The sequence below is a fragment of the Tasmannia lanceolata genome, unplaced genomic scaffold (genome assembly GCF_043159265.1).
Source record: "Tasmannia lanceolata isolate RefF3 unplaced genomic scaffold, GAP_Taslan_0.1 ptg000015l, whole genome shotgun sequence".
NCBI lineage: Eukaryota > Viridiplantae > Streptophyta > Magnoliopsida > Canellales > Winteraceae > Tasmannia > Tasmannia lanceolata.
The window spans coordinates 54262782-54289585 of NW_027518692.1; the positions used below are offsets into that span (position 1 = coordinate 54262782).

Genomic DNA, 26804 nt, shown 5'->3' on the forward strand with positions numbered 1-26804 from the left:
ACTATCTATATATATTTTTTACCAAGAGAAATTATATGATGAATGGGTGTATAAACACATAAAGGTGGTACGATGGATGTACCAGCCTTGATATTTAATCCAACAGCAGCTTCTTAAAAGTGAGCTGCTGTTGGATCAAATATCAAGGATGGGATGATGAGTACATGTTTATACGCCCATTCATCGTATAATTTCTCATTTACCAAAACACATTTTAACAAGTACTTGTTTTGGTACAACCAAAAATACCAGTCACCTGTAATGGCAGTGATTCACAGGAACTTGGGACAGTTGAATGAACTTGAGGAAATCGAAAAGGATGCCACTGTTTCACCATTTCTTACATGCAATACAACCAAATTCTCACCCTGTTTCCACACCTTAACAATTTATTCACCAAGGCAAGAAATAAGGATCATGGAAACAATTGCAAAACCTGCCAAAAATGGATTGAATTGCAGTGCGAACAGAGTTGTCTTCAATTATCAGCCAGATCGTCTCAAGCAATTGATAATTCGATACAGCCTAAATTAGTATTGTACATACATTTTTTGATAACTGTTTCATAGTTGCGCTAGCATGGGGTTGACAATAAAAATGTACGATTGCGGTTATGATTTCATCTAAGCAAGACACCAAAGGATTACAGACGCATGCAATGACATCCTCCCCAATTGATGGACATATACTTAATTTACTTCAAGATGATGGGGGTGGATAAAGCCAGAGAATATCACCTAAGAAATTTGTGGCTGCCCTTCACTTTTTTCTGATTCAACTCGGATATGTAACCCCAAGCAAGCAGCAGGTGGGATGGGAGAACCTACAAAGTTCAAAGCCCCTGCTTAGACACTGGTTAAACCAATCATATGCAACAGATGATTTTCACCAGTACGAGCTATGGAAAACAACACCAACCTCAAAAGGACCATCTCACTTGATAATGAAGAATTAGTAGAATTCTAGACACCTTAGTCATCATCCTCTTCCTCTTGATTGTTTGTATGATTGATCTTTTGAGCACGGTACATATCAGCAACCTGATCAAAGTTAAACAACCTAAGTTATCCCTCCAAATAACATTATGAGCTTTATATGCTGGCCAGAAAAAAAGGGTTATTTTTGGTTTACCTGCTCAGATGTTGTCGCTTTATCTGGAGTCTTATCTTCTCTAACCCGTAGGAGACGAGGAAATCGCAGAGAGATACCCTTTACCATGACAAGCATAGAAGCATAAAGAAAATGCAATTTGATTATCTCGTTGATACTGAACAGCTAAACTAAGTGTCATAAAGTAGATGAATAAAGTGCAACCAATAGGATGTAAGACATGTCAAAGAGATATTTAACCTTATTTGGGTCCACTACACCACTTGCAGCACGATGAACAGGACTAATACTCAAGTCTGCTGCTTTCACCTCCCAAACCTGATGAGAAAGCAAAACGAAGATTAGATGCATGGTGATCATAATGAATTGCTATGGCTCCTGGTTGTCAACAAATTTGGATATTCAAGTAGAGATACGCGTGCTAGATGCTGTTACTTCCATGTCCATAAGAAAAGAAACAGAAGTACTCGACTAATAGTTGCATGTAGATGCAGAAAATAAATAAAGTTCCAAAGAAATTCGAATTTATGGACCAGACATTTGGACAACATTTCTGTCAATGGCTATGGATAATGAATAATAGAAAAAAGTATTATAAAGGATTTTTTTGCAACACAATAGCTAAAAAAGTTTGGTATGTGTTGTCTCAAATGAAACTATCTTACCGAGTTTTGAAGAGTAGATATCTTGCTATCTCAACCATCCCCTAACATCATATCCATGAAAACAAACCTAGTAACATTGTCATGTACTTCAAGTAGAAATAGTAAGTGATGATGATCACCATGATATGATTTCGGCTTTTATTAAAAAAAATAGAAAAACAACACAAACACACACACACACACACACAAGAGAGATAGAGAGGGAATAAGAGATTCACCACGCCCATGGTCGTTACCAACAATACCCAGCCGCTGGCATGTATACCAACAGCCTCATCCTAGTCAAACCCCAAATCTCAGCCATCCATCATCATCCCACCCCAACCGGTCGGCATATCATCTCCATCACCACATCCCCCACCGGATCAGCACATCGTCACCAGCCGGATGGAAATCCTGGACAAAAAGGGTGGGATAGCTAAAAATGGGTGTGGAAATATCATTGCCCTATATAGATCTTGACAAGGATTCCAGGTGTGACCCAGTAACCTATGAACCGGGGGAAATCGACGTCTAACGTATGGTACATGAAAATGAGTGACCAACTAAAAGCATGAAGGAGTCCATAGGACGGAATCAACTGGGAGGGGCTTAACAACCCTCATCTCTTCTATCTCGTGCGCTAATAGTTCAACCTTTAGAGTGAAGTGCCCATCTCTTTTTTTTTCTACTTGTTAAAAAATGGGGCCTGATGTCAGTGTATTTCATCCGGAAGTTGGTTCTCATATTGGGGACTTTTAGGTGAGTCAGTATGGTAAAAAAACCCTTACCTTAGCTTTGTGAGCTTTGGATTCAAGGGCTTACACTGGAAAATGAACGATAAGAACCTTTTGTAAATCGTAATGTTATGTTACTTAACAGAATCTGTTTCAATCACAAGCACTTCTATTCTGGGAGGGACATGAGCATCTTTATGGCACCTCAGAAACACCGATCAATATGGAACTGACATTTTCGAGATAAAAACATGGGAATGGTTGCTCCCATCCAATTCCTATTTCGCGGATCTGGAAAATTCTTGTACCAAAATGTATGGGCACATAAAAACTAAGATTTGGATTCTGAAATTTCAAGTTAGCAGGAAATTTCAAAAAATAAGAAATTTCTAGAGGGTGCAAATTTCCTGGGAAAAAATTCAACAAGCGGTGACTGTAATTTCAGATTTAATGCATACCGTTATCACTCCCTTTACTCAATCCCTGTTAGGAAACAATAAGACTGGATGGGTGAGCAATGCAAGATGTTCAATCCATAATGTATTTGTATTTAAATATTTTTTCCTTGTTAGGAAAAGCTTAAACTTCATTAATTTAATAATCATGCTAGCTGATATAATTTGAAACCAACATAACTAAGGGCTAGTACCAAGGACATTAATTAAATTATAGAAGTCTTCTTGTATGTAAAGAGACATGGTATTACAATATAAGAGTTCAAAAGATAAACTTACATTTTCTCATAACCGGAAGGCTATACAAATTGCAGCTGATTAAATTCTTCATCAGAGATGAAAGTAACATACGAAAGTAAAGTGCTCACTAGGAATTTTGAGCTCTAACCCACAAGTAACAGAAATTACTGAGACTAAAATGAGGCTGGAGATGCATAAGTTACCAGCTTAGGAGATCAGAAACTGTAAAAATAAAAGATGATATTATTACCTCTGTTGGCTCAAACCATACATCTGGATTCATTGTATCCGCATACTGATAATATGGCTGAAAAAGAAATAAGAATGAGAACCCAAAAGTGAAACTAACACCCCCCCCCCCCAAACATTAAAAAAGAAAAAAACTCGCACAGAGAGCGACAGACACAAGCATAGACACAGACAGACATAAAGACAGAGAAAGACACAGGCACACACCCTCACAGGCAAACAAACAGATAGATAGACAAACACACACAGACACACAACTATATACACACAGACTTAGACACAATGACAAACAGGCATACACAAACACAGACAGAGACATAGAGACAGACAGAGATAGTAGATAAATACACACAGGGGGAGAGAGAGAGAGAGAGAGAGAGAGACTCATACACCCAGACAAAAATACACACACAAAGAGACACACACACAAAGAGACACACACACACAGAGACAGATATATAGAGACACGATGAGAGACACAGAGACAGAGGGATACACAAAGGAGAGATGGGCACACATAGAGAGAGATACACATACAAAGAGACACAAACACAGATAGAGAAACATGCAGGAACAAAGACAGAGACAGAGAAAGACAAACACACACACACACACACACACACACACACACACACACACACACACACACACACAAACACGAGCACAATGACATAGAGATGGAGACAGAGACAAACACACACCGTGATAGCCACCTAAAATCAATGGCATAGGCATTGGCTTGTGGTGGCACCTTGCACCCTTGTCAATAGCCAAATGGGCCATGGGAAATAGGCCTAGAGGGTAACAAGGTGGGAGAAAGACCATGGCATATGGCCAATGGCATGAGAAGATCAAGTGTGGATGGACCTGGCAAAGTTGCATGGCAAGACCTTGGTGGCACAGCACAAGTGTGCAAGGCAGCACACAAGAAAAGGCCATAGGTTGGGCATGGCCAAGAGGATTAGTGGACAAGGCATGCATGCAAGGGCCAAGGGACTTGTAGATATTGGTGTGCAAAACAGCACATTAGTGGGCTGAAGCATTGGCGGGAAGCAACAACACATTATATGCTGACTTGTGCATGAGTTGGCATAGCTATATGCGTGGCTGGACACACAATGCATACACATGGCTGGGCGGTTTATGCAGTTACGTGCATGGCAGTGTTTGGCCAATGAGGCACTGGATGTGCAAGACTGGATGTCCAAGACTGGCACACATGGGCTGGATGGGTTGTGCAGTTGCACGCTGGCAGTATTTGGCTAATGAGGCAGAACACGTGCAAGACAGGGAATGCAAGGTTGCAGTACAAATGGGCGGTTCCAAGCAGTTATGCCACTTGGTGGCTTGTGTGTGTAAGTGCATGTGCACATGACCTTTGTGGGCAGTTGCATGTTGGCCAATGGCCTATAAGCACTATGTAAATTGGCCAATGGCTATATGTGGCAAAAAAACCCCATGCACATCGGCAACAGTGGATTGTGTGTGTTTGTAGAGAAAGCTTCCTTGTAAAGGCCTTTTGGCCTAGAGAGAAGCAATAGATACTGCTCGTGGAGTAGGCAAGTGTTGGCCTAACCACGTTAAAAACTTGGTGTCCCTTGTTGTTCTTGTTGTTTTGTGCACTTTGTGTTGCTTTGTTTTGCTTGTGCTTGTCCCTTTCTTAAGAGAGCCTCAATTGCATATTCGGTGTGGGCTTGGCTGACTAAGTTGGGAAGACTTAATGCCATCACGGGTTCCTTTGAGTATGAGTAATTTTACCCCGTGACAAACGGAGACACATACACGGACAGACACACAGACACAATCAGAAACACACACAGAGGGAGACAAAGACAAGCATGTTGACAGACAGACCGATAGATATATACACATACACATACACTTCTTTTTTTTTGAAATATACACATACACATACACTAATACACACAGAGACAAAAACAAACACACATGCAAAGATACAGACACGGGCACGTACGTACAAACACAGAGATAGACACAGATATATACAGATACACACATGTGAGCACACAAACAAAGAGATAGACAGACATGGATAAAGACATGCATACACATACATATAGAACAAGTCACAAACACATACATATATAGAGGCAGACACAAATAAACACAGATACATGCAGACATAGACAGATATACAAACACAGAGACATACCCATACACGGGCACAAACATAGAGATGTTAACAGATGGATAGACAGAGACACAAATGCAGAAACAAACATAGACACGCACACATATAGAGAGAGAGAGGCTACACATTGCCATATACACACACAAAGACACAGAGACACATGGAGGGAGACAAAGACAGTGATGGACAGACAGATTGACAGTGATGGACAGACAGATTGACAGTGATGGACAGACACATAACACAGACACACAAATACATACATAGACACACACACACACACAGAGGCAAAGGCAGAGGCAGAAACAGACATAGACGGATACACAGCCACACACAAATAGACACAGACACAAACATAGCCACACAGACAAAAACATAGGTACAGACAACATAGCCACACACAGATACACACAAAGGGCAGAAATAGAGACAAATGTCGACAGTAACATGAATTGATGGTATTGGGCCATAGGGCCCACATATTTGTAAATAAGGGCTTATTGTCATTTGTCAATTATATCTTTAATTATCAGTTAGGAGTGTTTCTATAACTTTACAATAAATAACTTAAGTGACTTTAGTTAGGAGTGGGCCTGATGCATGAGCATCACTTGGATTTCTACATCAGCCTTTATATCTCCTTAGGGTAGTTTTGCTTCTCCTTCTTTTTCCATTTAGTGTCATGTTTGAAATTGTGTTACTTTCAAATGTCCTAAGTAGACTTTTTCATTAGTAGGGGTAGTTTGGTTATCTTGAGGTTTGCTTGTCCTTTTGGCCATTTTAGCTTTAGTAGGTTATTCTTGTCTTTTACCATGTATGGGCTGACTATATAAGGCCCTTTCCCTCTCTTTTTGTAATAGTTTTTTAATTTGAAATAGAATTTGAAAAAGGAATCCCGGGATTGAGAATTTAGAGGTAAATTTCTCCTTTGCAAGAGAGAAGGCTATGCAGATGCAGATTGGGCTGGCAAATATAAAGATCACAGATCTACTAGCGAATTTTGCACAATTGTTGGGGGTAAATCACCTAGAAGAGTATGAAACAGGCAGTGGTAGCAAGATCCATTGTTGGGGGTAATCCACTGTCTCATGAGCGAATGAAACATATTGAGGTTGGACATTTTGTCAGAGGAAAGGTAAACGCAGATATTATTACAGTTCCTTATGTCAGATAAGAGGATCAACTTGCTGATATTCTAACCAAAGTCGTCCCCAAAGGTTACCTTCAAAAAAATCTTGACAAGTGCTCATGATCGACATTCACCTCATCTTGAGGGGAGTGCAAGTAACATTGGTTGATGGAAGGTTACCTTCAAAAAATTCTTGACAAGTGCACATGATCGACATTCACCTCATCTTGAGGGGAGTGCAAGTAACATTGGTTGATGGAATTGGGCCATAATGACCACATATTTATAAATAAGAGCTTATTGTCATTTGTCTTTTTATTATTATTTTGGGGATATTTCTGTAACTTAATTATAAGTAACTTCTGTGACTAATTTAGTCGTGGGCCCAATTTCGTGGGACTAGGTTTTTCACCCCCACGACTAAAATAATTAACATTCCTAGTTTCACAACCCTAAGGATTAACCCTAAAATTTATTCTCTTTCTCCCATCCCCTTCTACTACTTCATACTACTTCTGGTTCTTGTTATTTTCCATTGTTGTAAACAACATTTACATCGACACACACACACACAGAGGAGGCCAGAAAAAATACCTTTGGCTTGGAGATCACTTTGTCACGAAGACTGGCAGACCGCTCTTCAAGCATAGCCTCAGAAAATCCAGTGCCTATAAAACATCAAATAAAACATTATATCATTTGTAAGTGTGGCCAGGCATCTTTTAGGGTTTTTTTTATAACATAGGGTATCCCCACCCCAATTTTTAGGGCGGCACCAATCCCTATGGATACACCAGGCATATTTAAGTTAATCAAGAAATTCAATAAAAAGAGATAATGTTGCACCAAAAATCAATTGCTTACCTATTTTACAAATGCTTTGGTATTCTTCATTGTCCTCATCATAGCAAGCAAGAAGAAAGGCACCATAAACTCCTTTAGCAGAAACGAGCAAGTACCATCAAATGATTTACCTTGGAAAGGAAGTCTAATCAAGAATGTTTTACAAGAGACATTCTACAACTTAAATCTTGAGCTCAAAAGAAAACATCATCGGCATCGATCATGTAGCTTAACTAGACAAATGTGTCACAATCTTAATGTTCTATGCCAGTCTACCAACCAAACTAAAAATAAGATAAAATAAATAAAAAAGAAAACTTGATTGAAACAATGAAAGACTTGATTGGTTACCTGTACGTTTCCCACGACCATGGAATGCAGCAATAGGCACCAAATCTAGTGAGTCACCAATGCTACAGAATGTAGCAAGTGTTATGCAAATGAATAGAAGAAGAAGATATTCCACATGATGAAATAAAATTAAGACACTCGAGTTGAAGGAGATGAGAAATCAGGCAAGGCTCTTCATGCTTTACCTGTCCATGTAATCTTTCTTTAATTTCAACCAGTTATGCGACCGCCTAGATGGCTCATACGTAGCGTCCCTATCCAACGTTTTGATAATCAAACCTTCACAACTGTATAAAATAAGATAAATTAATAGCACAAAATCATGTTGATTGTTCATAAAGTACATTTCAAGTTTACAAGTAAGACCTAATAAGGAAAACATTCTATTGCTACACGACAGATCAACATCCCTACAAATTTGAATAAAAAAGCAGCAATCAATTAAATGACCTTAATTGTAATCAATTATTTTATATAAACACAAACATATGCCTTTTGTGTAAATTTGTAAAGTTAAGTGGGTTCAATTTAAAATCTGAGCTACATTAGTTCTGTGGCCCTAAAACCACCACACACACTAAAATTCAACTAATTGCTGAGTCAAATGGTGCTATAATTTAGCCCAACACATTAAAAAATCATATGATGAGTGGGGCTAAAATTTAGCCCCAAACACTAAAATCCACAAATTGAGTGTGGGCTAATAATTTTGCACCTTTCAAACCAACACCCCCCCGCCCCCCCGAAAACACACACACTACATTTCTACACAATTAAAAATAAGTCAAATGTGTCTAAAATTTTAGCCCCATATATCTACAACCCAAATAGTGAGTCGGGGTAAAATTTAGCTCCACACTAAAACACACATTGAGTGGGGCTAAAATTTAGCCCCGCACAAATTGAAAGTTCCACGAACTTCAACAAGTCTACAACTCAACTCAACCAAGCTTTTGTCCCAAACTAGTTGGGGTAAGCAAACTTCAACAAATCTGATGGAGCAAAATTTTAGTATGCCCAGACACGCTAAATTTCTACACAATTATACAAGTCAAATGAGTCTAAAATTTTAGCCCCATATATCTAGGGAAATGATAAATGCGCCCCTTTTCATCACTTGGGGCACCCAGCTGCAGTGTATCTATAACTGCAAGGGGGCTGTTGTACTTCACATGGGAAGGATTCAACGGATTTGATTGCCACGTACACTGCAGCTGGGTGTCCCAAGTGATGAAAAGGGGTGCATTTATCATTTCCCTATATCTAAAACCAAAATATTGAGTCGGAGTAAACTTTAGCTCCACACTAAAACACACATATCGAGTGGCGCTCAAATTTAGCCCCTCACAAATTAAAAGTTCCACGAACTTCCACAGTTCAAATGGGGCAAAAATTTAGCCACACATTAAAAAGCAATATATTCAGTGGGGCTAAAATTTAGCCTCAAACTCTAAAATTCACAAATGGAGAGGGGCTAAAATTTAGCCACAGTCATAATGTTTCGAATTTTGAAATTTAAATAACTTCTCTGCGACTACAAAATATCAATATGGGAAAATAAAATCTCTGCAAGTGTCCCACACAGAAGAGGCTAAATAACTAGCCAACCAAAAAGATGACTAGTGTCAAATAGGGTAGTTCAAATAACAACGTTAAAAAAACAAATATAAAAAGAAGAGAGAGGGATTTTAAAAGGCAATACAGTTACCATTCAAAAAAAAGCAATAGAGGGAAGGTGTAAGGATTTTTTGGAGAAGTCAACACAGCTCTTTACCAAGGAAAAAAAAGATCAGAAAAAGCAAAAAAAAATCGATAAAAATCAAAAGATTCTAAAAAAATTGCACTTTGCAAAGTGAATTAAAAACTTTCATAATGAAAATAAAGCCTAGTAGAAGAAAAAAAGGTGGCATTAACAACATTTAATTTATAAGTTGATACTTCTCTAGAATTGAAAACCATTTCTCCACTCAATTTTAGATAGCAACTCCATCAAATTTGCAGATCATGGTGCCGATTGAACTCTAGAGCAAAGCCTAAGTCCAATTCCACATTCATACCCCTACTACTTCCCGAGTGACTCTTGAGATTTACCTTATTATTGTCTACCTAAGAATTATCTATCTAATCAATGAGGAGTCTGTTTTGAAATCGCCCACCCTGCACCCACCCCCAAGTCTATGCTTAAATTACATCACCCATAAATGTCCTAGTATTCGATCTAAGTCGCATTCGAATCTTTACACCAATAGATCTAGAAACCAAAGAACTAATCAGTTGTTTCAGGATTGTTTGGGTCAGCATACACACCATATCCCCAGTTTTTTTCCCAGATAAATGCTCCTAATAACAAGAAGAGTAGCCAGCTAAATTGATCTACAAATAATCCTGCAAAGGAATCTAAAAGAATTTATAAAGTATTTCCATAAAATGCCCAGCAATGAAATTATATTGGATTGAAGATGATCTCCTCCTGAAGACTCCTCCTTTAAAATCCAACATTTCAAAATATACGAATTAAGAAGCATCATCTCCCAGAAGTCCTTCCATAAAAATCCAATGATGAAATCCTACTGGATTGAAGATGATCTCTCCTAGGAGATACTTTCTTGAAAATCCATAGATTCAAAATAGTGAAATACACAAATTAGGAAGGATTTTCTCCACAAGTTCTTAGATGGAGTTGCAAAGGGCAGCCCATGTATTTCTAGCGGGGAGTTTTTAGAAATGAAAATGCAAATAACATGCTTGCCTATTCCCTTTTTTATGGAACATTAACCAACATGTCAGCTGTGGCTAGAGCTTTACTTACAATCTTCATTTTAGCAAAGCAATGGATGTTCATAATGTCATCATATAATGGGATAGTCAGGTTCTTCTTGATCCTATCAAACATAGACAACTATCCTTGGTCTATTAGTTATGTTTGGCATGATATTATTCAACTTGTCAAGGATATTAGGCTTAATCTTTCTCACCAGTGCAGGAAAGGTAATGGTGTTGCCGATTCTCTTGGAATTGAAGCTTGTATTTTTAGTTGTTATAGGACCTACAGCAGTTGGGAAGAGCTTCCACAATCACTACAGGTACTTTCAGATGTGATGCTTTGGGTTTCTATAATCAAGGTTTTAAATCTCGGTTTCGGTTTCAGTACAAAATTTCGGACGAAATCTTGTAAATTACCGAAACATTTCACCGAAATTTCCTAAATTTCGGGTGAAATTTTGTACTTCACTGAAACGTTTCACCGAAATTTCCGAAATTTTACCGAAACCAAACGTTTCGGCCGAAATTTCCGAAACGTTTCAGTGAAGTTTGGTACTTTTCTGACTCACTGTGAATTTCGTTTTGTTTTCCACCGAAACTTAAAACTATGTCTATAATATTCGTTGGAAGTAGTCTTCATTGGTTTTGTTCGGGTTTACGAGGCAAGGTGGGTTCTTGATGCAGGTTCATCTCGCCAGATCGCGTAGATCATCATCTGAAAGTTTTGGATCAAGAACGGACCACACAAAACCATCAGATCAACAAACCGACGGTCCAGATCGTCGATCAAGCCCAGACTATGGGAGGAGGGTACCATCTAAAGGCCAGTCGTCACCAGATTGTCAGGAGAACGGATCAGCTACAAGATCAACGGTCCTTGACAACTCCATCACCATGAGAAGAGAGAAAGATGAAGATCTCGTTAGACTTTTTGTTCTTTTAATTTACTCCAATTAGAATAGGAATTTAAGAGGGCTTTTTTTAGGAATTTTACTATAAGATTTGGGCGTCCAAAAAGGAGTGCAAAACATCCTATTTTGTAGGAATTTCCTACCTTTCAGGTTCTGAATATTAGTGCCTTTCGCGTTAACTTGTAAAAGAGAGAGATTATAGGATATCTTTTAGGAAATTTTACTTTGAGTTGGGAGGTGAAATCGACTCTTGAGTTGGTCCATGCTTTGAGGTGTTTGTTCTTGGAAGTGTAAGTCAATTTCCACAACGTGACTGACCGAATGTTGAGGAGTTTTAGGAAGCTAGAGGAGTTGGATGTAGGGAGAAGTTTTAAGCTTTTTATGTTATTGCTTTAGAAGGTTTTGGTCACCTAGTTTGACTACGATTTGGCCATCCAAAGATCTCTCTCTCTCTCTCTCTCTCTCTCTCTCTCTCTCTCTCTCTCTCTCTCTCTCTCTCTATATATATATATATATATATATATATATGAGGAAAATGATTGTGAGCTTGAAGCTCATATAGCTTATATGAGCTTGAGGGCCCAAACACATGGGTCCCACATTTTATGTGGTGATCCAAACCATTCATTTGCAAGCCCCATCATAGATAGGGTGTGTAACAAAAATCAGCTCCATTGGATTATCCTAACCCCTCGAAAAGCGGAGGGCAAAAATGGGTAGATTTGTGGCAAACGGTGTCTGTCCATTTTGCCCTCCACTTTTGGATGGGTTAGGATGATCCTATGGAGCTGATTTTTTGTACACACCTTATCTATGTAAGGGCCTTTCAAATGAATGCTTTAGATCATCCTAACAATGTGGCCCACATGTGTTTGGGCCCTCAAGCTCATATAAGCTATATGAGCTTCAAGCTCACAATCATTTTCCTCTCTCTCTCTCTCTCTATATATATATATATGAGGAAAATGAGTGTGCGGTCGACCGCACCAAGCTTAGGTGCAGTCGAGGGCGCCAAACTCATGTGGACCCACTTTGTTAGGATGATCCAAAGCATTCATTTGAAAGGCCCTTACATAGATGGAGTATGTACAAAAAATCAGCTCCATAGGATCATCCTAACCCATCCAAAAGTGGAGGGCAAAATGGACAGACACCGCTTGCCACAAATCTGCCCATTTTTGCCCTCCATTTTTTGAGGGGTTAGGATGATCCAATGGACCTGATTTTTTGTACACACCCTATCTATGATGGGACCTTGCAAATGAACGGTTTTGATCAGCACAAAAAATGTGGGACCCATGTGGTTGGGCCCTCGACCGCACCTAAGCTTAGGTGTGGTCGACCGCACAATCTTATTCCTCTATATATATATATATATATATATATATATATATATATATATATATATATATATATGAGGAAAAGGATTGTACGTTTGAGCGTACCAAGCTTATGGTACGCTCGAGTGCCCAATCACATGTGGGCCCCCTTTGCTAGGATGATCCAAACTCCAAAGCACTCATTTGAAAGGCCCTTACATAGATGGGATGTGTACCAAAAATCAGCTCCATAGGATCATACTAACCCATCCATTTGTGGAGGTCAAAATGGACAGACACTGTTTGTCCACAAATCTGCCCATTTTTGCCCTCCACTTTTGGAGGGGTTAGGATGATTCAATGGAGCTGATTTTTGGTACACACCCTATCTATGATAGGGCCTTGCAAATGAATGCTTTGGATCACCACAAAAAATGTGGGACCCATGTGATTGGGCACTCGAGCATACCATAAGCATGGTACGCTCGAGCGTACAATCCTTTTCCTCTATATATATACTAGTAAAAAACCCCGTGCGATGCACAGGCCGACAAAGAGCTGTACGGACCACATCATAGGTTGATCCAAACCGTTCATGTGATGGAACACAACATCAATAGGTTGTGCCCGTAAAATCATTTCCATAGGCTGATCGTAGCCCTCCAATCTATAGAGGTTTCCATAATCTGTTGTTTGTCTGAAGGTGCCCGGAATTTGTAAATATTTTTACAGGTGTGCAGAATTCGTAATATCCTCAAAAAATTAATAAGGAAAAGTAGTTTTTTCGTAATTGTCATATTTTGATACCTCTTCTTTGTAGTTTTTTCTGTAATTGTCATATCCAGGTACCCGTTGTCCGTAATTTTCCTCCCAAACTTTACTGCGCAATGATTATTATTGGTAGCTTCTTTCTTTACGTATTATTGCTAGCAACCTTTAAGAAATAGTATTTCCGTGCAATTTTTCATCACATCTAATAAGACAAATCTCTGAATACATATTGCAAAGGATGGGCGAGACATAGCGTTTGGAGAAGGTGGCTAGCAAATCAAGATACGAAATTACCAGCGAGGTGTTAATGCTACAGATTTTGCAAATAATTCCGAACATTCATACCTTTTTTACTCTCACATAGATAGTATGTACAGATATGTGGGGAGGGTAAAAATCATCCTCATTGACGTGTTAAATGAACAAAATTATCTCCTTTTCTCTATTGCTATATAGTAGTAGATACATATATGACATATATATATATATATATATATATATATATATATTTATGAGAAAAGGGTTCCTGAGGTGGCGCTAGCGCTACCTTATATGAGGTGGCACTCACAAAACATAGGGGGCCCACTTTGTTTGGATGATCCAAAGCATTCATTTGATAAGCCGTCACATAGATAGGGTGCCCACAAAAATTCAACTTCATAAAGATCATCCTAACCCTTTCATTTGTGGAGGTTAAAATGGATGGGTATAAACCTCCATAAATCTAAACCTCCACAAATGGAAGGGTTAGGATGATCCTATGGGCCTGATTTTTTGTGGGCACCCTATCTATGTGAGGGCCTATCAAATGAATGCTTTGGATCATCCAAACAAAGTGGGCCCCCTATGTTTTGTGAGCGCCACCTCATATAAGGTAGCGTTGGCGCCACCTCAGGAATTGTTATATATATATATATATATATATATAAGGAAGCTAGAGGAGTTGGATGTAGGGAGAATTTTAAGCTTTTTCTGTTACTGCTTAAGAAGGTTTTGGTCACCTAGTTTGACTATATATATATATATATATATATATATATATATATATATATATATATATATATATATATAGAGAGAGAGAGAGAGAGAGAGAGAGAGAGAGATGAGAATAGTGTTCCTGCACAGCTGCTCAGATAGCTTATCTGAGCAGCTGCTTCAAAAACTCATGTGGCCCACATTTTTGGCATTGGAAAGGCCCTTCCATGGATAGGGTGTGTACCAAAAATCAGCCCTATAGGATCCTAACCCAATCAAAGGTGGAGGGGAAAATGGACAGACACTGTTTCTGACCATTTTTTCCCTCCACAAATGGTAGGGTTAGGATGATCCTAAAGGGCTCATTTTTTGTACACACCCTATCCATGGAAGGGCCTTCCAAATGAATGCTTTGGATCACCCCAAAAATGTGGGGCCACATGAGTTTTTGAAGCAGCTGCTCAGATAAGCTATCTAAGCAGCTGCACAGGAACTCTCCTCTCTCTCTCTCTCTCTCTCTCTCTATATATATATATATATATATATATATATATATATATATATAATAAGCTGCAGAGGAACTCTCCTCTCTCTCTCTCTCTCTCTCTCTCTCTCTCTCTCTATATATATATATATATATATATATAATATATATATATATATATATATATATGCAAACAAAACACAAGATGAATAGACATTTTGGATTATGGAATAAGAAGCTTTCCGGTTGCTTGTTTATATTTTGAAGAAGAAATCTTGCAGTTTTCCTAACTTCCCTAAATGAAAGCTTCAGTTTTCTTCTTTTCTACTACACATGCAATAATAGACAGTGTGACAGTGATGCAACCACTCAATCACTCATAATTTCGGGTTCATGTGTCAACAGAGACAATAAACTTTGACCACCTAGTATAATTGAACATAAGTATATTAAAAGGAAAGCAAGAGCAAAAAAAGATTTGAATGTCAATACCTTAAAATAATCTTGGCATTGACAAAAAACACACTTATCCACCAAAATATGTCAAATGCATGTCATAATACCTGGCATTGACAGCAGTTTCAAGAAATTTCTGTATTTCTTCAAGGTCATTTGATGTTATTGCGGTTGCAAACTGAAATTCTCCCGGTAGCTCCTCGAAAGAGTTGTAAAGATGCTGAAATAAGCCACGAATTTACATTCGCTTTATACAATTCCCACGTATGTACAGGGAAGGATAGGTAAAAGATAATACATACAAGAGAAAAATAATTAGATAGTGCGTAGCATAAAAAAGAAGGAAATGCAACAAAATGCTGTGATAAATTGTGGATCCTCTAATGTATTTACTAATTTTGGTTTCTGAAGAATTATCCTAAATTGAGGATGTTCCAGGAGGCATTCAGAATTAGCTACAACTAGAGAGAATTGCCACTAGTGTAACTCCATATACGTAATTCATTTATACCGAACAATGGCTAAAAAGACAAACACCCCCAGTGAGGATATTATAAAAAAAAAGGGTGGCCCAGTGCATGAGGCTCCTGCCATTGCGGGGTCTGGGGAGGGCTAGATGTACGCAGCATTACCCCTGCTTTGCAGAGAGGCTGTTTCCATAACTCGAACCCCAGTGAGGATATTATATAAATCTTAAAAGTGTACTCCTCAAGCTAGTGCATGGATACCTATCATACATGAGCTATATTGAAATTGGCGAGCAAAAGTAACCTTCAGGTCAAGAATACAGTAAAAAAACACAGCATGGGGAAAGGAGAGACAACAAAAGATGATAATACATGTCATCAAAAGGTTCTATGGCAAAAATGATCTCTCCATTGAATCAGGCCCCACTAAAGAATATAAAATATCTAGTATGCACTCACAAAAGTGAAATGGATATTCCTCTGCTGAATGAAGACGAGTTGAGAAAGGCTGACAAAGAACTAAGAAAAAATTTAATGTTGTACAGATGTCTTGTATTCTGGTAGTGATTCATCATCTTAGCGGGTGATGAATCAGGGGAGAGAGTCAAATTCTAGACGGACAAATGGTGTGGAGATTTCACTTTTAAAGATCGTTTTCATAATATTTACAGTATCTCTCTCAAAAAGGATGCGTGGGTTAAGGAGTTTTTGGTTCGAGTGGGCAACGGTATAGCTTGGAATCTCAATCTCAGGAGACAGTTCTTCGATTGAGAATTTGATCGCCTATCCTTAATGTTGGAGATTTTGGAGTCTCGACACGTTAGCTGCTTTGGGTCAGAAAAGAGGTTTGGATCTGGTGCTCGTTAGGGGAGTTTAGAGTCAAATCCTTCTTCATTCAGCTATCACCTAGCACGGGATCTTTGCAGGCGGCCAAGGTAAGGACCATAACCCCCGCCCCCAGCAGTTCTGGATAAAATCCTAAAGGTTAATCATCAAAGAAATCGTCATAAGTTGATAGTTGATCATTGCACCCTTTGCATAGAGCCAGGTGAGACGGTGGAGCATCTGCTCTTACATTGTAAAACCGCTCACTTGGTGTGGAGTAGAATCCTCCAGAGGTTCGGTCTGAGTTGGGTCTTCCTTGCTAAGTTGAGGGACCTTATTAGCGCATGGGCTTTCTCCCCATGGAGGAAAATAGGAAAGATCCTTTGGAATTTGGCTCTGTTGGCTACGATGTGATCGTTGTGGAAGGAAAGAAATGCTAGATTATTGAAATGCACTAGTAGAAGTACGCATCTCATTTATGTTTGGGTCATTTCAGTGATCATATCTCGGGCTAGATCTCTCCCTAGGTTTAGATTCAACTCGGCATATGACCTTTGGTACGATTGGAAGGAGATTTGCAATAGTGGTGAGTTCACCAGCCAGGAGAAATCTCCAGCTTGGGAACCCGGGTCCCTCTAGGATTGGCGAACTTCTTAGAGATGGAGGGGTGATAATTTGGGCCTTCTCAGGTCCGATTGGTTGTGTCAATTCTAATGAGGCAGAAATTAGAGCAGCGCTTTAGGGCATTAGATATCTTGCGTCTCATGATTTATCGAAGGTTATAGTAGAGGGAGACTCGCTCAATGCTATTGGGTGGCTTAAGGGTAGCAAGGTCTACCCTTGGAGATTTGCACGTTGGATTGATGAGATTAGAGATCGTATCGGAAGTTCAGAGATTTCTTTTCAGCATACTAAACGGTCCGCCAACAAAGAAGCAGATAAACTCGCAAGAGATGGAGTATTGAGGGAGGATCTTGAGTTTTTCGACTTTCTCCCCCCTTGAGAGGCTTGTTTGTGGTTGTTTATTTTATTTTCTCTTTTATTCTCTTGTATTGTTTTGGCCGACTATCTCGGTCGGCCTTGCATTCTCTTTCGTTTTTTTGTATTCTCTTCTCTTTCTTTAATGATATTCTGCCATTCAAAAAAAAATCACCCTAGCGGGTTAATGTGGCCCAAAGGAAAATAAAAATACTAACAATTGTTTGAAATGCTTCATAATCAGCAAAGTATCCAAAATGAATATAAAATGTTCTTGCATGCTTGCATAAGAACATAATATTGGTGACATCAACCCCTCAATTAATTATTTCTCAATTAAAGTTTGTCCAAATAAATCACAACATGATGGAGAATATGACCACAGGTAGATCTCTTCCTTTTCCAAGACCATTGACAACAATATCCCTCCAGCCTCTACAACAACTGAAGTATAATATCTATGCTATCCAACAAAAATAAAGGTAATTCATTAGTTAAGAAAATTGTTTATGCTCCTTCCACAAAGGGTATTTATCTCATCCATCTTACAACATGCACCATTGCTATCTATAGTTAAGATAATTTTCGAAGTAATCATTTATTCTTTAGCCCACAAGGGATATTTATCTATGTCAGCTTTCCTGCATAGATCATTACTATTTATAGTTAAGATAATTTTCGAAATAATCATTTATTCCTAACCCACAACGGATATTTATCTGTCGATTTTCCTGCATAGTAAAAAGTCATATGTTATTAGGAGTTGTTTGCAAATAGGGTTTAAAGTTGTTTGCAACAAGGATTATGGTTGATAAGTAACTTATATCTTGTTAAATCTCACACTTTTATAATAAATATCCACCCCGATAAAATTTAATACACATTAATCCATGTAAGTCTAATGAATATGAATTGCCTAACATGCATGTGAGGCATTTCATATAAAAATACACATACAGTACATAATGTGGACACTAAAAAACCAGGTCATGCATGGGGAGACACATAATTCTACAAAAATAGTAATTAGGGCAATATTGAGAACATGAAACTTTCTAACATAAGATTAAGAAAAAAATTTAACCATATTTGAGCAGTTTAAGAAAATGACAAATAATAGATTCATACCTCTCTACGAACTTTGAGTTGCTCCCGGAGTAGTGGTTGGCCATTGAGATACAAAATATCAAAGGCAAAAATGCAAACCTCAACTTTTATGTCACTTAATGTCACACCTTTACGGGCACGGGTGCTAAGGATCTACACAGATGTTTGTAACCATACATCAACAGCGACTTAATGCAAATCATTGCATCATGAATTTCAAAGAGAAGTTATGGAGAGATCAATGACAAGGCATAAGTACCCGCAAAAGCAACATCAGCAAGACTGCTAAAAGGGATAAGAAAACTAATAATCCCAAGAAAATAATAAAATTATGTCACATAACTAAAAATTAATAGGCAAAGCATGAGAATGGAGTATAAATAATTCTCCAAGCCATTATCCACACTAACATTCGATAAAGATAAGTTCTATTCCAGCCTTCCTAGCCATGCCTGGTCTCATATGCAATGGAACTTACCTAGAGAGCCCAGAGCCATATCTTTTCATCCCATTATCATGGCTCTTTTATGGCACAAATCCAAGTGATAATTATGAAGCAACTGTTTACTAAGGAGCTAATAGTTCCTTTATGATTAAAAATTTTCTGAAATTATTATGTAGTATGCACAAATGGATTATCTATCAGTCTATTGTGATATCATGTGCTACATTGTAGCTGCCAAAATTTACCCGTGTAGGTTTAGTTTACCACATTGGTTGAGTTGTTTAGAATATAATGCCGATGTTAGGACAATGAAATTACTCACAAAACATTAGAATATTTTGTCAATTTTCTAAAAAGTACCACATGTAATCATGTGGTGTGATATGAATGTGAAAGTATGTTTAGTCACTTCTGGTATTTCAATACCAGGATAGAAATTTACCTTTTGTTAAGTGGTGCTATCTTATCTTCTGTCTTTTTGAGGTAAATCATTGTATTAATGCCATCAATGGAATATTGATGACTAATCTTTCCACAAATACTCCCATTCTTTTCCCTTGCAAATTAGAATGGTTGTGTCTCCAGAAAACACAGTTCCAATGAATTGTATTTTATATGATAATATGAACTTTAGAACCATGGATAGGTGAGGCTTGATCTTTTGGATCTCTCTTATTGTTTTCTACCTGCAGTTTTGACTATTCCGCAATCGTTACTCTTAGTCAGCTTGGTATATATCCATATCTAGACTGCATCATGAAAGTACTCTAATGGCAATACGAAGCCTACCTTGTGTACATATGTGCATTAATTGGTTAAGCAAAAGAAGAAGAAAATTTTAACTATAAGAGAGTACAAGCTGATTCGGGACACCATTGAAAGAAAGTTGGAGGCTTTATTCAACCAGACTCTACACGCCAATTATTTCCACAGTTATAAATTTTGAGCATACTATATCAATATGTATTACGTAGTTATATTTATATGATATGCATATGAAACGCGGGGTATCATGTATGTATTATATATAAATATTTATATGAATTACATGTGAAATGTGGTATGTAGAGAATTATCAGATATGCGCGATAGCGTATGTCAGTAGATATTTGATGTTGTTAAACCATTATTGATGGATGTCTTGCTTATATAATGGTTTCCACGTGCGTATTTGCATTTATTCTAGCATTTCCTGAAGTTTCATCTTAAAATTATATCATTTACATATGTTTCCAAACATTTCAGTAATTTTACAAGATTTCCACTGATATCCAACCGAAACCGAAACATTTCGATTTCATGCAACTGAAATTGAAACTGAAACCGGAAGTTAAAACCTTGAGTGTTTCTTGGTTAACCGTGAGCTTGTGTTTTCCTGATGCAAGTGGAAGTTTGGAATGGTAGTTGGATGCCCAGTGACAAGCCGTCACAGGAGAAATACCAAGCAAAATATGCAGGTAAACGGCAATAATAGAATGAAACGATAAGAAACAAGTCATAAAATGAAACAAAGAGAACAGACAGTGATAATACCATCTAGTACAGACGAGAAATAAAAAGATCTCCTCCCTAATTAGATTCACTTGCAGTTTTTTTTGGTGACCCTGGATCAGTAAGTGCAGAAATCTGAACTATTGTGATCAACTTGTTGAATGGATGAATTCTCCGCCAAAATGAATTCTGAATTCTTTCAATCCAAAGGGAATAGTGCTTCAAATTCAAATAAAAATCAGTGATAATTGTTCTTGGAATTCAAATGTGAAGACATCCAACTATGGAAACACTTGACGAGTGACTGTTGCGACTGGTGCAAAGAACACCAGTGAGTAGTAGGTTCTCGGCTAAGGGTTGGCAAATGGTCAAGGTTGATAAACCAACCAACTCAAATTCACATCACAACACCAGATGGAAGAAAACTACAAACTTCCATCCCAAAACTCAAGGATTTCAATATCTCTGCATTCCAACAGAGAGCAATATTGAAGGACAGTCACTGGTCATTCATGACAGAAATCAGTTTAATCTTGACACTAAGTTAAGATCTACACTAGGATCTGAATTATGAGGAAAACTTAGAGAAAATCCTCAGGTCTTGAGCTGTAATAACAGAGATTTAGATCCCAAAACTTCCATGAACCAATCTAGCCAAAATTGTCCTTATCTACCAGCAACCACACAGTCCAACAATCAACTGAGTAGATATCTACTCAACCTGTACATAGGTTTTGGGTTCCTTCAATTGTGACTGGAATTTCGAGCAGAAATGGGAATTCTAGTAATGGTTTTCATCCAAAAAATCACATAGCATCAACACAAGATTCAGATCTGATTTGTGATGAATAATTCAGTAAACTCAAAGGTGATTTCCATTCAATTCAAGTCAAGCAAACTAAGGGCAACAAAGCCTGGGATTTCGGTTGGTTTAGCAATCCAACTCCACGAATTCAAGGGCTTTGGAGTTAAATCAAGCTTCCAATGTGATTTCTTAGTGTTTATACATCTCTATGCAAGATTCAAAGCCATATCTGACCATGAAGTGCATGAAACCCAGATCTGAGCTAGGATTTCAATCCAATGCTAAGTGATCGGCTGAAGGCATTCTGTCATTAACACTGAAGGTTTTTTTATATGATTTGGATCTCGGAAAGGAAGATCCAGCCTAATGAAACTTGGAGATCAAATTAGAGGTCTACATCTGGGAGAAAGAACATCTGAGTTCCAGATCTAGATCGCCAAGCTCAGAGATCTTATTTTGCTCAAACCGAGTGCAGATCTGAGTTAGTAATTTTTAGATTTTGCACTTAAAATTCTATCATTTGCATGTCTCCATACGTTTCCATTATTGTACAAGATTTCCACCAAATTTCCAACCAAAATTAAAATATTTCCATTTCCATAGCGACTGAAACCGAAAACGAAATCAAAATTTACAACCTTGACGATATGTAGAATGCAGATTCTTCAACAAGTTCTATAATTATAATGTGACACCCAAAAAACGGCAGCTAGAAACCTATACAGCAGCCTTGGATCTACACTCTATGGCCATCAATAAATAAAAAGCATGCATGCCCCCAAACAAGTCCCTTGGATGTGCACACAGTAAACAAGAAAAATCATCTTAATTTTACACTTCCATCCGGGAAAGACAAATAAGAAATGGGAAAAAACAAAGAAAAGAAAGATACAGCCATTAACCAAACCGTAAGCATAAAAAATGAGTAAATGAAACTAAGAGCAAACAGAAATGAAGAACTAGGACTATTTGCATGAACAAGGCTGCGAAAGGGCTCGAAAAGTGAAAAGAAACCAAAGGAAATGAGAAACCTAGGGGTCTTGTGAGGTTATGTTTTATCTTCAATCAGAGGTTAAGCGAAAAAGCATTAAAGAAAAACAAAACTGTGTCTTTCTTGGTTGAAATATTGTTGTAAGAGTTCACAAGAAATAATACTTATTAGAATGCGAATTTTGAGGCAATAGTGAAATATATAACCTGGAATGGCAAAATTTTCTGCTTCTCGCGGTTGAAAGCAACAACTTCACAATCCAGCACAAAGGAACTTACAGAGGACTTCTTGAATCTGCATTCTGACAAAAAGAATTAGACATCACTGTATGTGCAAAGAACTATTTCAAGTAAATATAGGGAAATGATATCAGCACAACCATACATTAATAATTGCACAAACGCAGCATGTGTTTTGATTTTTAATTGGTTTGTAAGAGCCTTTTGGCAACTGTAAATTCTGTAATAACCCTTGACAGCTCTTTAAATAATAAAAGACAAGATGGGTTAGTGCAATTATCAAGCCATGGTTGTGCTGATATCATTTCCCCAAATTTATCAGGAACAATCATTTTATTCCACCATGTCAGCATGCAGATACTCATAACAGTGGTATATAACTTTATTAAATGGTCTGTCTTCAGAAAAGAAACTACGGCCATACAAATCAGCAGCACAAAAAATAACAGGTAAGTGAAAACAATAAAATTGCTGTGTGTTTGTGTGTGTGCGTGTGTGCGTGTGTGTGTGTGTGTGTGTGTTTGTGTGTGTGAGAGAGAGAGAGAGAGAGAGAGAGAGAGAGAGAGAGAGGAAAGTGTATCCACTCAATCGAGTAGATAAGTTATCTACTCCGTCGGCTTAAAATATAGTGGGGGCCCACATTGTTTGGGTGATGCAGACCATTCATTTGATTGGGTGATGCAAACCATTCATTTGATGGGCCCTCACATAGATAGGGTGTGCCCAAAAAATCAGATCCATAGGATCATCCCAAACCTTCGATTTGTGGAGGTTAAAATGGACGGGTATAAACCTTCACAAATATGTCCATTTGTTACCTCCGCAGCGAAGGGTTAGGATGATCTAAGGAGCTGATTTTTTGGGCACACCCTATCTAAGTGAGGGCCCATCAAATGAATGCTTTGGATCATCCAAACAATGTTAGATTTAAGAAATGGCAAAAAGCAGCGAGTTTAAACTCAAGAACTCAACAAATTCAAAATGCATTGACCCCGTCCAAGTTCTGAGCCGAGTCAATGACTTTTCAAACACTGACTAGGCCATCACAGCTCCGTTCTGCTAGTGAACTTCATCATAAGATCCACCACCCATATAGAATTATAAATGAAAACAATTATTTTCTCCCCTTTAATTATGTTTTAACTGATTTTTACTTTTCAATATCCTTTAATATGGGGCCAATGCAGGGGCAAGTACATGGGGACAGATATCAATTATCTCTTTTATACATCAGTTATTTCCTAAGAATTTTAAATGATGCCTCATTATATGTTAAAAGTTGACTAAATTCACCTCTCCAATTTCATCAACCACGATCGTAACCTTGACAAGATATTCAGAGTTCATTACGTATTCTGATGCATCTATGACCCCGAAGATCAATTACCAACTTTCTATCAGACTCAATCCAAGATTTACACATAATTGTAATGCTCCCTCTTCCCAAACAGATTTGAAGCTTACGATTTTTTAAGCGTCTCAACCTCTTCATCAAGATATTTATGCCATAAGCAATTGGGCATCTCACACCCCTAGCATAACATGCAGTATGTAACATTGACTGAAAAATAGAGACTTGATAGTACGAGGTGGGGATATGACTAGAAAAGAAGTTTAATAACAACCCTTCTAACTATATGCTTCAATTTTATTTTCGTAGATGTGCCCGCTTGCACCAATCCTCAACCTCAACCATTGAGGTTTGAGAAACAGTCCCAACCATCACGACATGTTCTGTGAAAATCTTATAGAAAACTCAGCAAAAATTCTTTTCTGCACTTGATCGATTCAGATATGGACCATCTTCCTTAGTATCCAACATTGACAGAGAAATAGAAACTTGATAGTAATATAGTATGAGGTGGGGATATGACTAGAAAAGAAGTTTAATAACAACCCCTCTAACCATATGCTTCAATTTTATTCTCGTAGATAGGCCTGCTTGCACCAATCCTCAAAACCTCAACCATTGAGGTTTGAGAAACAGTCCCAACTCCCAAGTCCCAACCATCACGACATATTCTGCGAAAATCTTATAGAAAACTCAGTAAAAATTCTTCTCTGCTCTTGGTCGATTCAGTTATGGACCATCTTCCTTAGAATATTCAATTCCTTAGAATATTCAATTTCTATACAGATGCTCAAACATAATCGCCTACAAATATCAAGGGTGACGGCATCGCCCCATGGGAATGTGAGCATGGCATGGCAAAATTGACATCCACATTAATCATTATGGTATTGGTTGCCTAGTTGACTGATAAAGTAGTCAATAAAATGTGTACTCTTAGTTTCCGTAACAGTCAGGAGTTATATAACAGGTCAGTGATAATAATATTTGATCAATGCATAGAGCAAGCAAATATCAAGAAAGTTTAACTCCATCAAGTTCCAGGACTCCTCCAATTAATTAGGAATGTGAACTACATGGTTGTCAACTAATCACTATTGTAGCATCCCCTTTGTAGGTACAAGAGAATGCACCAAGGAAAATAAGGCACACTGCTTAGGCCCTGTTTGTTTAAGATTATGACAACCGATGTTGTGCTAAACCTATCATTGGACTCAAATTTAAATGTAATTTTGAGTCCTATAATTGATTTTGGACTCACAATCGGTTGTCATAATCTTAAGCAAACAGTGCCTTAGCATGTAAAACTATTGAGGAATTAAAAGCAAAAATTATCAGTTTTTATGCAAATAGTTCTTAGAGCTCTCTATAGACATTGTGTGTTTGTGTGTGTGTGTGTGTGAAGTACAAACCCGAAATTACTTAGACAGGTTTTCATTTAAATGAAAGATGGTGGTCTTCATGGAGCATTTACAAAGCAACATTTAGCATAGTAGAAAAAGTGCCCTCACAAAGCACGTCTACCTTGAAACTTTACCAACAACATCTGGGTATTTTCCGGTATTTCGTTCCGCATTTCGACTGTATATCTCAACTGCCCCATCCTCCATGTAATGTATCTGTGTCCAAATTGCAGGGATGTTATTGCATATAATATAAGAAGATACATATAGCAGTGAGACCGAGCAATTAGTCACACCTGCGCACGTTCACCATCATATTTATATTCACATGTAAATTCCATATCCTGGAATTTATCTAGGATCTCCGATACACCTTTAGTTGGCTTAGCTAACATAGGTCCAACCGGCACGCCCAATGTAAAGCTACAAGTATCTGGAAGCTTCCATACACCATCATGGAGTAGAGCCGAGATAATTTTATCATAAATAGGGAGTACTGAATACACTTGTTTCATGATTTTTCCAGCCTGAAAATGCACCAGAAAATTTATCATTAAGTAAAAAAGGCAACATAAAACCAAAGTGCAACAGGTTAATATAGAAAATAGATTAGGTCTCAGTACGCACAATATTGACAACTAAAAATGTCCCTAAGAATCTACCTGTCTATTCATCTGTACACAGGTGAGGAGAGCAACTACATTTAAGTATAAGTTTGACTTGTGGGTGAAAGAGCTACACCGCATAGCAGATTCTTCGTCAGATATGAACGTTATACAAAGAGTAGCCATTCTGATATTTTTAAAGACCACATCACAAGTGTTGATGCTTTCTGATATTGCCATCCAAAAATAGACACTAGATATTTAATTTGTGATTTTATATTAATAATATGTGGTGGACATTTCTCTTTCCAGATTGACTGAAATGCAACGTGAAGAAATCAGCACCGTTTGTAATTTGTAATGGATCGTGGAGTAAGGATATGACCAGGGTTTTACATTTTGGTTTCGGTTTTGGTCACCACGGCAACGGAAACATTCCGGTTAAGGTGGAAATTCTGTAAAATCACGGAAACATATGGAAACAAGTGCAAATGATAAAATTTAAAGA

At 37.9% G+C, this 26804-nt stretch overlaps 1 protein-coding gene across 2 annotated transcripts in view; it reads right to left on the minus strand.

The window, feature by feature from the left end:
* Positions 1-499: 499 nt before the first annotated feature.
* LIG1 (DNA ligase 1) overlaps positions 500-26804 on the minus strand; it is a 29372-nt gene continuing 3067 nt past the window's right edge. Inside the window, exons 5-18 of one of the 2 annotated variants that reach the window (XM_077397071.1) lie at positions 25988-26218; positions 25813-25907; positions 22905-22992; positions 18988-19119; positions 15697-15809; positions 8096-8197; positions 7911-7972; positions 7581-7652; positions 7311-7384; positions 3437-3493; positions 1351-1428; positions 1132-1209; positions 919-1040; positions 500-841 (exon numbers count right to left, since the gene is read on the minus strand). In XM_077397071.1, coding sequence (XP_077253186.1) covers positions 972-1040; positions 1132-1209; positions 1351-1428; positions 3437-3493; positions 7311-7384; positions 7581-7652; positions 7911-7972; positions 8096-8197; positions 15697-15809; positions 18988-19119; positions 22905-22992; positions 25813-25907; positions 25988-26218 — 1251 coding nt within the window. In that variant the 3' untranslated portion in view covers positions 500-841; positions 919-971. The remainder of the gene's footprint in view (positions 842-918; positions 1041-1131; positions 1210-1350; positions 1429-3436; positions 3494-7310; positions 7385-7580; positions 7653-7910; positions 7973-8095; positions 8198-15696; positions 15810-18987; positions 19120-22904; positions 22993-25812; positions 25908-25987; positions 26219-26804) is intronic. The other variant, XM_077397070.1, reaches the window with a different exon arrangement.